At 52.2% G+C, this 16,074-nt stretch overlaps 1 protein-coding gene across 2 annotated transcripts in view; it reads left to right on the forward strand.

Moving 5' to 3' along the window:
- The window catches only part of LETM1 (leucine zipper and EF-hand containing transmembrane protein 1), a 45,154-nt gene that overhangs the window by 10,357 nt on the left and 18,723 nt on the right, over positions 1-16,074 (forward strand). For both annotated transcript variants that reach the window (XM_010384354.2, XM_010384355.2), the window contains exons 3-6: positions 3,396-3,846; positions 8,585-8,728; positions 10,515-10,652; positions 12,532-12,735. In XM_010384354.2, coding sequence (XP_010382656.1) covers positions 3,396-3,846; positions 8,585-8,728; positions 10,515-10,652; positions 12,532-12,735 — 937 coding nt within the window. The remainder of the gene's footprint in view (positions 1-3,395; positions 3,847-8,584; positions 8,729-10,514; positions 10,653-12,531; positions 12,736-16,074) is intronic.

The following is a 16,074-nucleotide window of genomic DNA, read 5'->3' on the forward strand; positions in this document are numbered from 1 at the left end:
ATAATGGCACAATCTTGGCTCACTGCAACCTCCGCCTCCCAGGTTCAAGTGATTCTCCTGCCTCAGCCTCCCAAGTAGCTGAGATGATAGGCGTGTACTACTACGCCCAGCTAATTTTTGTATTTTTAGTAGAGACAGGGTTTCACCATATTGGCCAGGCTGGTCTCAAACTCCTGACCTCGTGATCCACCCGCCACAGCCTCCCAAAGTGCTAGGATTACAGGCGTGAGCCACCACGCCTGGCCTTTTTTTTTTTTTTTTTTTCTCTGTAGAGACAGGTTCTCACTATGTTGCCCAGGCTAGGGTCGAATTCCTGGAATTAAGCAGCCCTCCTTCCTTGGCCTCGTGTAGTGCTGGGATTATAGGTGTGAGCCATGGTGCCCAGCTGATAGAGGTTTTTGTTTTTTTTTAAGTTTTTGTTTTTTTTTAAGACAATCTCACTCTGTTACCTAGGCTGGAGTGCGGTGGCACAGTCTTGGCTCACTGTAGCCTCTGCCTCCCTGCTGCCTCCACCTCCCAGCTTCAAGCAGTTCTCATGCCTCAGCCCTCCAAGTAACTGGGATTACATGCGTGTGCCACCACGCCCTGCTAATTTTTGTAGTTTTAGTAGAGACAGGGTTTCACTATGTTGGCCAGGCTGGTCTTGAACTCCTGGCCTCAAGTGATCCACCCACGTTGGCCTCCCAAAGCACTGGGATTACAGATGTGAGCCACTGCGCCCTGCCGGAGTAGTTTTGATCCAAGAGAACATCATGGACATTATGTATCAGCTTCCAGCCTTCTTTCCCATAGAAACAAAGGCAGAGAAGCAGCGCCCAGACTTTGGCTAAGCAGACTGTCAGACAGCAGTTGTGAGACCCAGCAAACCTGAATCTCATTCAGTGGGGAGACCTCAGCTGATGTGAGGCTATTTTTGTTTCTAAATCTGTACTTAGTGTGAATGCTGATGGGATTTGCCGGGGGATGTTACTGTGGTGAGGACCAGGCCCCTGTGGGTGTGTCCAACTCTGGATGGCTCCCTGCCTTCACTGAGTCCGCCTTGTGCTTCTCTGCCTGGTCTGTTTTTTTGAGTCTTCGTCTTTGCCTGTCAACACCCCGTGACTGCTGGCATCATGCCTTCTTGTGGAAGCCACCATCTTCCTTGCTAACTGAGGGTTGGAAAGTTGTGTAATTTAGCTTGATGTAGGGAGGAGGTGTGTTCCCATGCATGGGCACTGTCGTCACCCACACTGGGAGGTGAGCCCACCTCACAGAAGGAACACAGCCTGGCCAGGGGGCAGTCTGAGCCTGCATGGGCTCTGCTGCATTCTGTGTGGCTCGGCCCTCGGCATGCCTTGACTCAGGACTCTGTGGATTCAGGGACCTCTTCCTGGCTCAGAGGTGACCCCAGAGCTGGGGAGAACCTAGAGACATGGTGGGTGGGGCTGGGCCACCCTGGAGAGAGCCTGGAGCTGCCCTCACAGGGACTGGGGAGGTGACCAAGGGGGGGTGCCTGTCCCCCTTTCTGCCCCTCCCAGGCCTCACTGGTGTCCACCAGGCACCTTCCATGTGTCTGTTTCCCGTATTCTGGAGAACCTTTCCATGAGGTCAGTGTTGGGTTTGCATGTCTGTAATTGAGGGAAGACTCTGAGCCTGGGAGAGTTCTTGTGGGAGATCCCAGACCATTACTGGTACAGAGAGGAGCCCCTGCTGCCTGGGCTTCTGATCCTGGTGTGTGCTCACTCTAAGCTGCCCTGGGCTGACAGTGCCCTGCACCAGTCGCACTGCCCTCTCCGGGCTGCAAGCCGAGGCAGGCCTGTGTCTGCAGGCCCCCAGGATCCCCATCTGAGAGACAAGCAGCGAGTCCTGAGAGTCCCTGCCTGGCTTCCAGCTCTGATCGGTGGCTTCTCGGAGGCTGTGAGGCGGGGGTAATCACAGGAGCCACATCGTTGGTGGGTGTTCCCATGTCGCAGTTACCGTCCTGGTACTTAGTATCTGTTAACACACGAATTCACGAGGAATGCTTCCAAAGCACAGAGAGGTTAAATTACTCAGTCAAGGTCACACAGCAGTAAGTAGTGGAGCTGGAATTTGAGCTCCAACAGTCTGCTCTGGAACTCGGGGTTTGCTGCTGGCATCAGGCCAGGCACGGAGAGCTGATGGAAGCAGGAGGAGCTGATGTGAAGTTATGTGACACACATGGCCTTTTAGGTGAGCTCGGGCCACCCAGGGGGGATTTGTGCCCAATTGCAGGGGAATTTCTAGTGTGCCAGGCAAGACACGCAGGAGATCGTGAGCCTGAAAGGGCCTCGCACAGGTCAGCTGTTTGAATTTTGGACTGTAAATGGTGTTGTGGCACCACGCTGCGGTCAAATGATGGTCTCTGTGTTGCACACAAACCATAGGTTCTGGGCCAGGCACAGTCTGTGCTGCAGATGCTTGGGCTGCAGTGGCCTCCTCAAGGCCTTTCTGTGATGGATACGGCACAGGCGGCTGCTGGGGCCGATGCAGCTTGGACTGAGATGGGTCTGGGTTAGTGCCAGCCTCCCGCTGCCGCCTGTGAGGCCTCGAGCCTGCTCTCTGGCCCTCGCAGACCCACATTCCAGTTGGGAGAAAGCAAGTGTGGTGCACACAGTGTGCACCTGGTCTCTAAGATGGCCAGATGTCAGCAGGGCACCCGCTAGGAGGCAGCACTGTGGATGAGAAGCCAGAGCGGTGCAGTGGTCAGGGAGGTCTGAGTGAAGCAAGGACGTGAGCTAGGGATGTCCAGGCAAGGGGGCAGGTGTGAGGCTCTGATCTCAGAGCCTGCTGGTGCCACAGTGGACAGGTGCATAGAGGAGGAGGAGATGGGCCTTGGGCCTTGTTCTTTGGATTTTGCTGTTTTGCTCCGGTGCCTGCAGGCAGCTAGTGTAGAGATCTGAGGTCAGGGAGCACCCTTACTGATCTGCAAGTCTTGCTCAAGAGCCATGGGTCTTTCCGGAAAGTCACTTGTTGGAGGAGAAGACCTCCAAAGTCAACAAAGTCTCTACTCTGCCCTCCATTCCCCCACAAAGTGCCAAAGCAATGCACCCCACCTCCCCACGTCTCTGGGAGTGGGCCTGGGAGACCCACCCAGGGATCCATCCTTTGCTGATTGTGTTTGTGTCTGCCCTGCCCGCCCTGCTGTGGGGATCAGCGAGCCCATACTGCTGTCTGACGAGGTGTGGGGCTGAGGGGGCTGCACGCTGTCCTGGCCTCCCTTCCGAAGGGCTCCCCAGGGGCAGTGCAAACATCAGGAAGTAGGTGGGATTATTGTGTGTGGTTGTGACATAGCATGGCACGGAGCATGTGGGTTTTGCTGCTGTTGGTGTTTGGTGCTGAGCTGTCAAAGGCTAGTCCTGGCTCTTACTACTGTTTTCTACTCTTCCCTTTTCAAGGAATGTTCCATTTGGCTGCTGCACTTCCATCCACCCTGTGTACCCATCCTTCAGAGGCGATCACCTCAGCTGTTGGACTCTGAGACCCGAGTGCCTTCACACGGTGTTGGGAGTGCCATGGACCTCTACCTCTGTGGGTTTTGTGGTCATGGGACCTCGGTGCCTTCCTGTGCGCGGCTGGCACTCTTCACGCCCTGTTGGCGATGACTCGGTAGTAGAGAAGTCCCTCAAGTCCTTGAAGGACAAAAACAAGAAGCTGGAGGAAGGTGGCCCAGTGTACAGCCCCCCCGTAGAGGTGGTGGTGAAGAAGTCCCTGACGCAGAGGGTGCTGGACGAGCTGAAGCACTACTACCATGGCTTCCGCCTGCTATGGATCGACACCAAGATCGCAGCACGCATGCTCTGGCGCATCCTCAACGGCCACACCCTGACCCGCCGGGAGCGCAGGCAGGTAATGGGGACACGTCCAGTCCTTTCTTTTTTTTCTTGCTGTATCACCCAGGCTGGAGTGCAGTAGCACAATTTCCGGGGCATGGGCGATCCTCCCGCCTCACCCTCCCGAGTATCTGGGACCACGGGCTTGTACTACCACACCTGGCTAATTGTTTTTTATAGATCCAGGGTCTCACTTTGTTGCCCAGGCTGGTCTCAAACTCCTGGGCTTAAACAGTCCTCCCACCTCAGCCTCCTAAAATGTCGGGATTACAGGTGTGAGCCACCGTGCTGGGCCGTGCCCAAATTCTTTTCACTCTATAGATTGTTTGAAAGTTATTTTTAGGGCTTGCTTTCTGTTTGGTAGAGAAAAAAACCTATTGCCTAGGAAAAACTCGGTTTACCGGTGTATTTCATCTCCCCTCCACTGCAACAGTCATCCACGTAGAAGACCACACAGCAGACACCAGCTGGGTGTCCTCTGATTCAGTTCTGACAACATCTACCCGGAGATAACACCAGATCCCACAGGATGAGGACTCGGTCCCCAAGATGCCGCCCACCAGTCTCAAGTCCAGGCCTCTCAGAACTTCCGACAGACTGGCTTCAAGTTAGGTTCCCACCAACCCCTCTTTGTTTTTATTTTTATTTTTTGAGACAGAGTCTCACTCTGTCGCCCAGGCTTGAGTGCAGTGGCACAGTCTTGGCTCACTGCAACCTCTGCCTCCTGGGTTCAAGTGATCCTCCTGCCTCAGCCACCTGAGTAGCTGGGATTTCAGGCATGTACCATCACACCCGGCTAATGTTTGTATTTTTAGTAGAGAGGGTTTTCACCATGTTGGCCAGGCTGCCCTCAAACTCCTGGCCTCAAGTGATCCACCTGCCTTGGCCTCGCAAAGTGCTGGGATTATAGGCATGGGCCACTATGCCTGGCCCCCTCTTTGTTTTTAAATTGTTTTAATTTTTTATTTTTATGGGTACATAGTAGGTACATGTATTTATGGGCTACATGAGGTGTGATGGCACCCCCACCCCCACTTTGGGTTCGATTAATTTGCTGGAGTGGCTCACAGAACTTAGGGAAACACTTATCAGTTTAGTATAAAGGATAGTGCAAAGGATACAGGTGAAGAGACCATAAGGCAAGGTATGTACAGGGAAGGGGCATGGAGCTTCCATGCTTCCCGGGTCGCAACTCCCGGTGAACCTCTACCGTATTCAGCTTTCTGGAAGCTCCTTGAACCAGTCCTCTTGGGCATTCCTTTCCTCAGGGCATAGGGCAGAACCCTCTTTAGGGAGGGTCTTAAAACCCATAGTCAAGAAGCTGGGAAGATTAGTGACCTGCCTGAGGGCAGGTGAAAGGAGGGTAGGGAGGTCAGAGGCCCGCCCCCGAGGCCTGACACACCTAATATTATCACGAAAGACTGTAACAAGGGCAGTTGAGCCAGGAACTAATACCTGTCATAACACCACACCTATGGAAAGGCGCACCTAGCCACTGAATTGAATTGCAACACCGTCTGCTCATGTTTCACCTCTTTCCCACCAGCAGTTTTCAGCACACACCTCCACCCACTCTTGACCCTCTCGATGCCATTCCCCCTCCCCGCTGCTGTTTCCAGGGAGGGGTCTGCATCGGCACAGTTGCACTTCTGGTGCAGGCGCAGGCCCTGTCTGTCTTATTGCTTCCAGGTTTGTCTGGAGGGCTGTGTGTGTCTCTCTGGGTGAGTTTGTTTTTATTGTTGGGATCCGTGCTCCTGACCCCAAGGTTCCACATCTGCCATCTGTCGTAGAACCTGCTCACTCACCAGTGCCCAGGCTCTGGGGCTCCTGGTTTGGCCTCTGGTGCACCAGCTCCTGCTGTGAAAAGATTCTCCATTTTCTGTCTTTGTCTCGGGGCTGCAATCTAGATGTCTTCTCTCTATTTTACTCATTTTCTTTTCAGCTGAAGTAATCTTTTTTTTTTTTTTTTTTTGAGACGGAGTCTCGCTCTGTCGCCCAGGCTGGAGTGCAGTAGCCGGATCTCAGCTCACTGCAAGCTCCGCCTCCCGGGTCCACGCCATTCTCCTGCCTCAGCCTCCCGAGTAGCTGGGACTACAGGCGCCGCCATCTCGCCCAGCTAATTTTTTGTATTTTTTAAGTGGAGACGGGGTTTCACTGTGTTAGCCAGGATGGTCTCGACCTCCTGACCTTGTGATCCGCCCGCCTCGGCCTCCCAAAGTGCTGGGATTACAGGCTTGAGCCACCGCGCCCGGCCATCAGATGAAGTAATCTTATTTAATGCAGCCACTGAGGTTTTATTTTCAGTGCCTGTGTTTTTAAGTCTAAAAGCTCGATTAGTTTATTTTTAGTTAGTTTTTTTAATTTAAAAGTGATGGAATCTCACTTCAGAGGGGTACACCTTGTATGATGTAGGTGGTGAGCTAGTTTTCTTCAGCACAGATACTGTTTGCTTCTGTGATAGCCATGGGACACCATGGGCCGCAGAGTGCAGCCCTGTTTGAGAATCAAGTTCACCCTCCCAGGTTCAGCCTCATCTCCTGTCCGCTCCATCCTTCCCTCCCAAGAACACCTCATGGTTTCTAACTCTTGGGGTTTATATCACGTTTGTGTGGCTCTAGTATTTATTTACTTATTTTTATTTTTGAGATAGGATCTCGCTCCCCTACCCAGGCTGGATGCAATTGCGCCCTCATAGCTATCCAAAGCCTCAGCCCTCCCAAGCATAAGGGATCCTCCCACCTTAGCCTCCCACGTAGCTGGGACCACAGATACATGCTGCCATACCAGGCTCATTTTTAAATTTTTTTGTAGAGACCGGATCTCACTGTGTTGCCAAGGCTGGTCTCAAACTCCTGACCTCAAGCAGTCCTACTGCCTTGGCCTCCCAAAGTGCTGGGATCACAGGCATGAGCCACTGCACCCGGCACCAGCCTTCCTTTTTAAAGATAATCATGGCCAGGCGCCATGGCTCACGCCTGTAATCCCAGCATTTTGGGAGGCCGAGGCGGGCCGATCAGGAGGTCAAGAGATCGACACCATCCTGGCCAACATGGTGAAACCCCGCCTCTACTAAAAGTACAAAAATTAGCCGGGCATGGTGGCAGGCGCCTGTAATCCCAGCTACTCAGGAGGCTGAGGCAGGAGAATCACTTGAACCCGGGAGGCAGAGGTTGCAGTGAGCTGAGATCGCGCCACCGCACTACATCCTGGAGACAGAGCGAGACTCGGTCTCAAAAAAATTAAAAAAAATAAAGATAATCCTGTGCACTTAAATGTGCTCTAAGAGGATGGGATTTGTAGTTCTGCTTTTGTGTTTAAAACATTTAAGAATTTATTTTCTTGTTTGGGTGCGGTGGCTCACGCCTGTAACCCAGCACTTTGGGAGGCCAGCGCTGCAGATCACCTGAGGTCAGCAGCTTGAGACCAGCCTGGCCAACATGGTGAACCCTGTCTCTACCAAAAATATTAAAAAGTTAGCTGGGCTTAGTGGCGCATGTCTGTAATCCCAGGTACTTGGGAGGCTGAGGCAGGAGAATCGCTTGAACCAGGGAGGTGAAAATACAATGATCCAAGATCACACCATTGCACTTCAGCCAGGGTGACAGAGCTAGATGCCATCTCCAAAGAAAAAAAAGTTGTAAATTTGGATTTTAGTGATGACTTCACAATGTATAAATTTACCAAAAATCATCAAATTTATTTAAAATAGGTGAATGTTATGGTATATAAATTACACCTCAGTAGAACTGCTAAAAAAATTAATGAGGCATATCAAAAAACACATGTGCCAGCTTTAAGGATATGTCCTGCCCAAATATGGCACCGTTTGGGAATAAAGACAGCCGTAAATTGTAAATCAGTGAAAAAATATAGGAGTCCATGGGTCCAGTGTAATAATAAATAGAAAAATGAATGTACAGGAAGGCAGGGTTCTCCCCTCCTACAGATGACAGGTAGGAGAGTTAGGCAGCTTCTGTTTTGTGTTCATGAGAGTGGAGGCTGGCTCCATGAATGCAGGGTCGGGAGAAAGAGGCTGATGAGGAGGAGGGACATTGCTGCTCTCAGGGCGTCTCCCTGGGAATGCTCACTTATTGCCAGTGGGAACGTAGGAACTACACGGAACACCTTGGCCAAAGGACCCATGTGAGCAGCACCGAGGAGGGGCAGCATCACCCATGCTGTTTTCCAGCAGTTGTTCAGGCTTCACAGGGATTTCTGATTGTTTCAAATTGGGTGTTTCTTTAATGGCATCAAGCACTAGTTTGTTTATGTCAATGAAATACTTGGGTTTTTTCCTAATGATTGCTTTGTAGTATAGTCTTAGGAAACACAAGAGAAGCCCTCCTTCTAGAGCACCCTCCAGGAGAAGGTATGGGTCAGCCCATCCTGGTGACCCCTCACTACTCTAGTCATGCCCAGTCCTCAGCCTGCAACCCTCACTTGCTGGTCCCCGAGCCTGGATTGCTGGCCTGTGTCCTTGGAGGACCGGATCGCCGGGAGCACCCAGTGGCCCTTGGTGTCAGCACTATACCCTGCTTTTCTGGAGGCTGCTGGTACTTGCTTTGGACCCTGAGAAAAAAGTGGGTTTCGGGAGTGGTCTGCTGAGTAGTTCTAGAACTTAGAGTCCTCAGTGGGTCCTGTGAGTCGCTGCCTGAGGTTGTGCCTGTAAACTGTTATAGGAGAAATACTCACACCCCTTGCCCCTGTTGCCACATGTGCTCTGCTCCCCTCTGATGGATTCCACCCCTTTCCAGTTTCTCCGGATCTGTGCTGACCTCTTCCGCCTGGTGCCATTCCTCGTGTTCGTGGTGGTGCCGTTCATGGAGTTTCTGCTGCCTGTTGCTGTGAAGCTCTTCCCCAACATGTTGCCATCCACATTTGAGACTCAGTCCATCAAGGTGAGGGCGGCATCCCAACTGCTTGTTTTAGAACGAGTCTGAAATTCATTGTGGTAGCTTCCTTGTTTGTGACTATTTCAAGTGCTAGATATTTTTGAGACTTTATGTATCTTCATATCGTCCTTGTGCTATGCGATAATTATTTAGTGGATGCTGGGTTTTGGATTTGTTTCTATTTATTTATTTATTTATTTATTTTTGAGACAGAGTCTCACTCTGTCACCCAGGCTGGAGTACAGTGGTGCGATCTTGTCTCACTGCATGCAACCTCTGCCTGCCGGGTTCAAGAGATTCTCCTGCCTCAGCCTCCCAAGTAGCTGGGATTATAGGCATGTGCCACCATACACAGGTCTTGCCCTGTCACCCATGCTGGAGTGCAATGGCGCGATCACTGCTCACTGCAGTCTCAAGTTCCTGGACTCAAGTGATCCTCTTGTCTTAGTTCCTGAATAGCTGGGACTACAGGCTAAGCCACCATGCCGGACTAATTTTTTTTGTTTTTTATAGACAAGATCTGCTATGTTGCCCAGGCTGGTCTCAAACTCCTGGGCTCATGTAATCCTCTTGCCATGACCTCCCAAAGTGTTGTTATTACGGGTGTGAACCACTGCTTCCAGCTCAATGTGTTTTAAAATACAGGTTTTCTAGACCAGTGTTCCTCATGCTGTAGGGGAGTTGTGAGGTCCATCTGGGGCAGGGTCAGCCAGCTGTAGCCCACAGGCCAGATCTGGACCCTGCCTATTCTCAGTCCCCTGTGGGAACCTGCGATGCCCAGTCATGTGTCTTGTCTGTGAGGCACCAGCAGAATTAAGCAGTTGTTTTAGACCACACAGCCCATGAAGGCCAATGCTTTCCTGTCTAGCCTGTTAATGGAAAGTGTGCCAACCCTTGCTTTAGGGGATCACACGAGTTTGTTTGTTTGTTTGTTTGTTTTGTTTTGTTTTTTGAGACGGAGTTTCACTCTGTCACCCAGGCTAGAGTGCAGTGGCGCAGTCTCAACTCACTGTAGCCTCCACCTGCTGGGTTCAAAAGATTCTTGTGCCTCAGCCTCCCAAGTAGCTGGGATTACAGGTGTGCATGCCTGGCTAATTTTTGTGTTTTTAGTAGAGACGGGGTTTTGCCATGTTGGCCAGGCTGGTCTCGAACTCCTGACCTCAGGTGATCCACCCACCTTGGCCTCCCAAAGTGCTGGGATTACAGGCATGAGCCACCGTGCCTGGCCCACATGGGTATTTTTTTTTTTTTTTTTTTTTTTGAGGCGGAGTCTCGCTCTGTCGCCCGGACTGGAGTGCAGTGGCCGGATCTCAGCTCACTGCAAGCTCCACCTCCCGGGTTCACGCCGTTCTCCTGCCTCAGCCTCCCGAGTAGCTGGGACTACAGGCGCCCGCCACCACGCCCGGCTAGTTTTTGTATTTTTAGTAGAGACGGGGTTTCACCGTGTTAGCCAGGATGGTCTCGATCTCCTGACCTCGTGATCTGCCCATCTCGGCCTCCCAAAGTGCTGGGATTACAGGCTTGAGCCACCGCGCCCGGCACACATGGGTATTTTTTTGAAACCATGAAATAAAAGGGTTTGAGAATGTATTGCACTTATATGAGAGTCAGTGTTTTGTGAAATGTTTCTGGGGGTGGGGGTTGGGCACAAACGTGAGATGTTTTCCTTGCCCAAACCACAGTCTGAGCAGTTGGAGTGCACTCCTGAGCCCACCCTCCAGGAGGCCCCAGGGTGTAGGTGCTGGCTGGACAGGCCGGGGCCTGGAGTGTAGTGCCCTCTCTGCCCTTGCAGGAGGAGAGACTGAAGAAGGAGCTTCGGGTCAAGCTGGAGCTGGCCAAGTTCCTCCAGGACACCATCGAAGAGATGGCCTTGAAGAACAAGGCAGCCAAGGGCAGTGCCACCAAAGACTTCTCTGTGTTTTTCCAGAAGGTGCTGTGATGCGTCTGAGTCCCTGTGACCTCACCAGGGTGCCTTCCTTGCTTTTCTCTTTCCCCTTCGCTGTGCTCAGCAGAGTGGAGCTCCCCCAGGTGGCTGGCTGGCGCTTGAGACTTTACCCAGGAGGCTCAGTTGGGGGCCAGTGGAGTGTCAGGAGTCTGGCCCCCCTGAGCTCCCAGTGAGTTGAGCTGTGGTGGCTGCGCCTCCTCAGCCTTCAGAATCACGGGTGTCTGTGTCTCGTCACCCTGCAGTCCTCCGGGCGCAGTAGAATCTGACTCATGAGGGGCCTGAGACGCTGATGTTGTGAGGTGTAGGTGACTTGGCTGGGCTCCTCTGCTGGGCACTGCCTTCTGGCTGGACTCAGTCAAGAAGGTCCCAGGTCCCAGGGGCTGGTCAGAGGCCTGGACTGTGGGAGCAGTGGGGGCTCTAGAGGAGGAGCAGCCCTTGAGGTTTCCTGTGGTCGTGTGGCCAGTGAGGTGAGGATGGGGGAGAGGGTGGGTGCCATGGACGAGATCCCTGAGGACTAGATGGGGCCGACGAGGCCAGTGTCGTTGGCTTGAGGGACTTGGGACACTGGAGTCAGAAGGATGTCTGAAGTGCAGGAAGAGCTTAAACCTAGGGCTAGAAACTCCAGCCATGCGTGTGCATTGTCTGTGGGGTTTTCCCCCTGCAGCACAGAGGCGAGTGGTTTCCATGGCTGCAAAGCTAGAAATACTTGCTATCTGACCCTTGACAGAAAAGACTGCCAGGCCAAGGCCTAACCACAGAGAAGCCTCTCGGGAGGAGGCGGCACAGCCATGGGGCTGTTGAGCCCCCCAAGGAGTGGGTGGTAGTTCCAGCAAGATGTTCTAGGGGGAGCCATGCTTTGGGAGCCTCTCCCAGGATGTTGCACCTTGCAGAGCGGGAGGAGGGGCCCGTCCCAACCTTTCCTGGGCTGCCCAGCTGCCAAGAAGGATGTGCTTGCGGTCAACCACATTTTGGTGTGCTGCGTAGGGCGGCCCCCAGGAGCACACCTGAAACCGTGTCTTAGAGCTGGCATCCTGCATGTTACGATTTGAGCTGGGCACCAAGTCAGGCTCGTTCTCCCTCATCTGTCCTCTCTGCTAGGGACCCTCCTAACCCAGCTCTTGGCAGAGACTGAGCTGGTGGCTTGTCCCTCAGGTGGGAGGAACCGCAGAGGGTCACCCAAAGGGCTCCGAGTGATCTGTGCTAAGGGAATCTAGCTCTCCCTAAAGAGCTAGATGGCCACCCCTCCCCCAAAGCTCAGGCAGTCATCTGTGGGAGATATGGGTGCATACGGGTGCACGTCTTCCTGCCCCAGAGCAGCAGGGTCCCGGACACTTTTGTGGCAGAGAGAGGATCACAGGACCTGCATGCAGCAGCCTGTAGGCCCAGGCCTCTCCCCTAGCAGACAGCAGCCTCAGCTTTGCTGGCTCAGGCAGGAGAGGTCCAGAGGCCAGACGCCACCTCTCCCCAGGCTAGCCCAGCACTCGAGTCAGAAGTCAGTAGTTTGAGGCTGAGCCGTGCAGATCATTTGAGACCAGCCTGGCCAACATGGTGAAATTCCATCTCTACTAAAATACAAAAATTAGCTGGGCGTGGTGGCGCAGCCTGTAATCCCAGCTACTCGGGAGGCTAAGGCAGGAGAATCGCTTGAACCCAGGAGGCGGAGGTTGCAGTGAACCGAGATTACACCACTGCATTCCAGCCTGGGCGACAGAGCGAGACCCTGTCTCAAAAAAAAACAAAAAAAGAAGTCAGTGGTTTGAGTCCCTGAGGATGAGAGGCAGCACCTTTTGGGAATGTGGTTGGTCGTGGGAGGGAGCCGGGTGAGCACGTTCCCCAGGGGTGACCCTTGTGACCACTTCCACAGATCCGGGAGACAGGGGAGAGGCCCAGCAATGAGGAAATCATGCGTTTTTCCAAATTATTTGAGGATGAGCTTACCCTGGACAACCTGACACGGCCGCAGCTGGTGGCCCTGTGCAAGCTGCTGGAGCTACAGTCCATCGGCACCAACAACTTCCTGCGCTTCCAGCTCACCATGCGGCTGCGCTCCATAAAAGCAGACGACAAGGTAAGCCGGCCGCACTGCGCCGCAGCTATGGTGTTTTACCTTTTTATTTTTCCTGATGACAAAAGCAGCATGTCCTTATTGTAGAAACTCCGGAAGATGCTGAACAATGGAAAATAAGCTCACTAGGAGTCTTGCCACTTGCAGATTGCAGATCCTTTGAAGATGGATGTCTTTTCTCTGGCAGCTTCTCGGATGATCTGTGTTGGGATTTCATCCGTTTTATAATAACTTGCTTAGGTGTGTCTGTCTTTGTGTTCATCCTGCTTATTGATGACAGCGCCTCTGTGCCTCTCTCTTCCCGTGAGGGGCCTCATCGAGGGTCCGTTTGCCCCTTTGCCCTGTCCCATCCATCGCACGCGCTTGACTGTGTTTCATGCCCTTTTGTGCTTTCAGGGCGATGCCCTCCTTCTGGGTCTGATTACTCCTTTTTTTTTTTTTTTTTTTTTGAGACGGAGTTTCAATCTTGTTGCCCAGGCTGGAGTGCAGTGCGAGATCTCAACTCACTACAACCGGCACCTCCTGGGTTCAAACAGTTCTGCTGCCTCAGCCTCTGGAGTAGCTAGGCTTACAGGCACCCGCCACCATGCCCGACTATTTTTTGTATTTTTTATAGAGACAGGGTTTCACCGCGTTGGCCAGGCTGGCCTCGAACTTCAGACCTCAAGTGATTTGCCCACCTTGGCCTCCCAAAGTGCTGGGATTACAGGTGTGAGCCACTGTGCCCGGCTGATTACTCTTTCATTCATATTAGGAGCTCTTGGCCGGGCGTGGTGGCTCAAGCCTGTAATCCCAGCACTTTGGGAGGCCGAGACGGGCGGATCACGAGGTCAGGAGATCGAGACCATCCTGGCTAACACTGTGAAACCCCGTCTCTACTAAAAAATACAAAAAACTGGCCAGGCGTCGAGGCGGGCGCCTGTAGTCCTAGCTACTCGGGAGGCTGAGGCAGGAGAATGGCGTAAAACCCGGGAGGCGGAGCTTGCAGTGAGCTGAGATCTGGCCACTGCACTCCAGCCTGGGCGGCAGAGCAAGACTGTCTCAGAAAAAAAAAAAAAAAAAAAACATATTAGGAGCTCTTAATTTAAGATTTCAGTTCTCAGGTAAAACTTCGTTTTGTCATTTGTCTTCTTGAATGCACTAACCCTAGTTCACATTGATTAATAACTGGGTGATCCGTAGGCCTTTTTCTTTTGCTTTCCCTTTTGATTTTGTTTGCAGTGTTTAGTTTTTCCTGAATGCGGGCTTTGTCTATGGAAGATAAAGAGGTTCAGGGCAGTGTTGGCCTCTTCCAGGAAGGGAATGCCTGCATCTCTGGTGAGCAGGTTGAGGGCCGGTCATTTCTACGAATCAAGGCAAGGCCATGTGGGAAGCCTGTATCCTGCCCTTGCTGGGACACAGCAGGCACCCTAGCCCTGGCGGGGATGGTGTCAGAGAAGGCTGAGGGGGGCCAGCCCCTGTAGTGTCAGTGGAGACCAGGCGGGGGGGCTTGAGCTTTCCTCTCATCTGATAGTGTATCCGCCACACTTCCCCACCGCTGAGGTGGCCTTTGGGACCCAGCGGAGAGTTGGAACTTTGACCACTGCCCAGCAGGAACAAGGCCACGTCTACCATTGTGCCAGTGGGAGCCAGGTGGGAGACAGTACTGAGACGCTTCTGCCCTCCTGCTAGGAGAGGCACCTGTGAGAGCTGGAACTCCCCCACACCTGCTCCCAGCGGTAGCGAGCAGCCCCGCTCTCCCGCAGATGTCTGTGGAGGCTGGGTGGGGAGCTTGCACTTCTTATGAGGCAGCGCTCCCACCACTTCTAAAATATGCCTAGGATTTAGCTTATGGATGTGAGTGAGTGACAACATGGAGAGTGACAACATGGAGAGTGACAACATGTGGAGGTAACAACATGTTACCCACAGCTTCCCTGTCACTGGTCCCCACAAAGCCTCCACACCCATGGGGAGCAGTAAGCTCGGGGGGACGATGCCTGCCTTCCTTGTATGCAGCAGGTGGAGACATGTCTGGGCAGGAAGGGAAACAGACGTTAGGGTTTGTGGTTGGTCCTTGAAAGCTGGACCACAGGGAGGTGGAAACAGCTTTGGCCTTGTTAGCTTGGCCCTGGGATTAGTAGATGCCAGATCATCAATTGCAAACTCTGTGCAAATTAGAATACCCACCGCCCATGCCACCATACACCAGAGGAGGTCAGCTGCGACAAATTGGAAGTCAGATTTAGATTCAAGAAGCAGGAAGGTGTCAGTGAATGAGAAAAGGCAACGCCTGGTACCAACCCTGAGATGACAGTTAGACACCCTGCACCTGGGCCTCAAACAGCCAGCAGTGCAGAGCTACAAAAGCCACAACAGAGTAAAACACATGAAAAATAGATCTTGGCAAAGAAAGAGAAGAAAAGATATTTTTAAATATTAATATTAAAAGATATTCAGAGAAGGTACTAAAGCCAGGTGCAGTGGCTCACATCTATAAAATCCCAGCACTCTGGGAGGCCAAGGTGGGAGGATTCCTTGAGCCCGGTAGTTTGAGACCTGCCTGGGCAACATAGTGAGACCCCCACTTCTACAAAAAAAATTTTAAAATTAGCTGAGCGTGATGACTTGCGCCTGTAGCTCCAGCTACTCAGGAGGCTGAGGCGGGAGGATTGCTTGAGCTTGGGAGATTGAGCTTGCAGTGAGTCATGATTGTGTCACTGCACTCCAGCCTGGGCAACAGAAGGAGACTCTGTCTCTTAAAAAAAAAATTAAAGAAGAAGAACCAAATGAAAAATACAGTATCCAAAGTCAAAACCTGGGTGGGGTCAACAGCAGAATGGAGAAGATAAAGTACAGAACGAGTAAACTTTAAGATAAAATGATAGAAATTACCCATTTGAACAACAGAGAGAAAATAGTAGAAAACGTTGAACAGAGCCCCACAGCCTGTGCTGTAGCAGGTGTTGACCATCTGTGTTATCTGATGTTCCGGGGGAGAAAGGATAAAGCAGGGCTGAAAGAGTACCTCATGAAATAATGGCTGACTGAAAACTTCCCAGGCTTAGTTAAAGATGTAAATCTGCAAATGTCAGAAGCTGAGTGTACCCTGAATAAGATAAATCCAAATAAATTCACACCAAGTCACATCAAACTAATGAACCCTGAAGACAATAGTTTTAAGACAAAGAGAGAAAGGCATCGTGTGTGTGTGTGTGTCTGTGTATGTGTGTGCACGCATACGTGTGTGTGGGGGGGGTGGTTGTTTCATTTATGAATGCCAGGTCTTTTTTTGGGTTTTGGGGGAGATGGTATCTTGTTCTGTTGCCCTGGCTGGAGTGCAGTCCAGTGGCACAATCTCAA

The sequence above is a fragment of the Rhinopithecus roxellana genome, chromosome 2 (genome assembly GCF_007565055.1).
Source record: "Rhinopithecus roxellana isolate Shanxi Qingling chromosome 2, ASM756505v1, whole genome shotgun sequence".
In the NCBI taxonomy this organism is placed as follows: Eukaryota; Metazoa; Chordata; class Mammalia; order Primates; family Cercopithecidae; genus Rhinopithecus; species Rhinopithecus roxellana.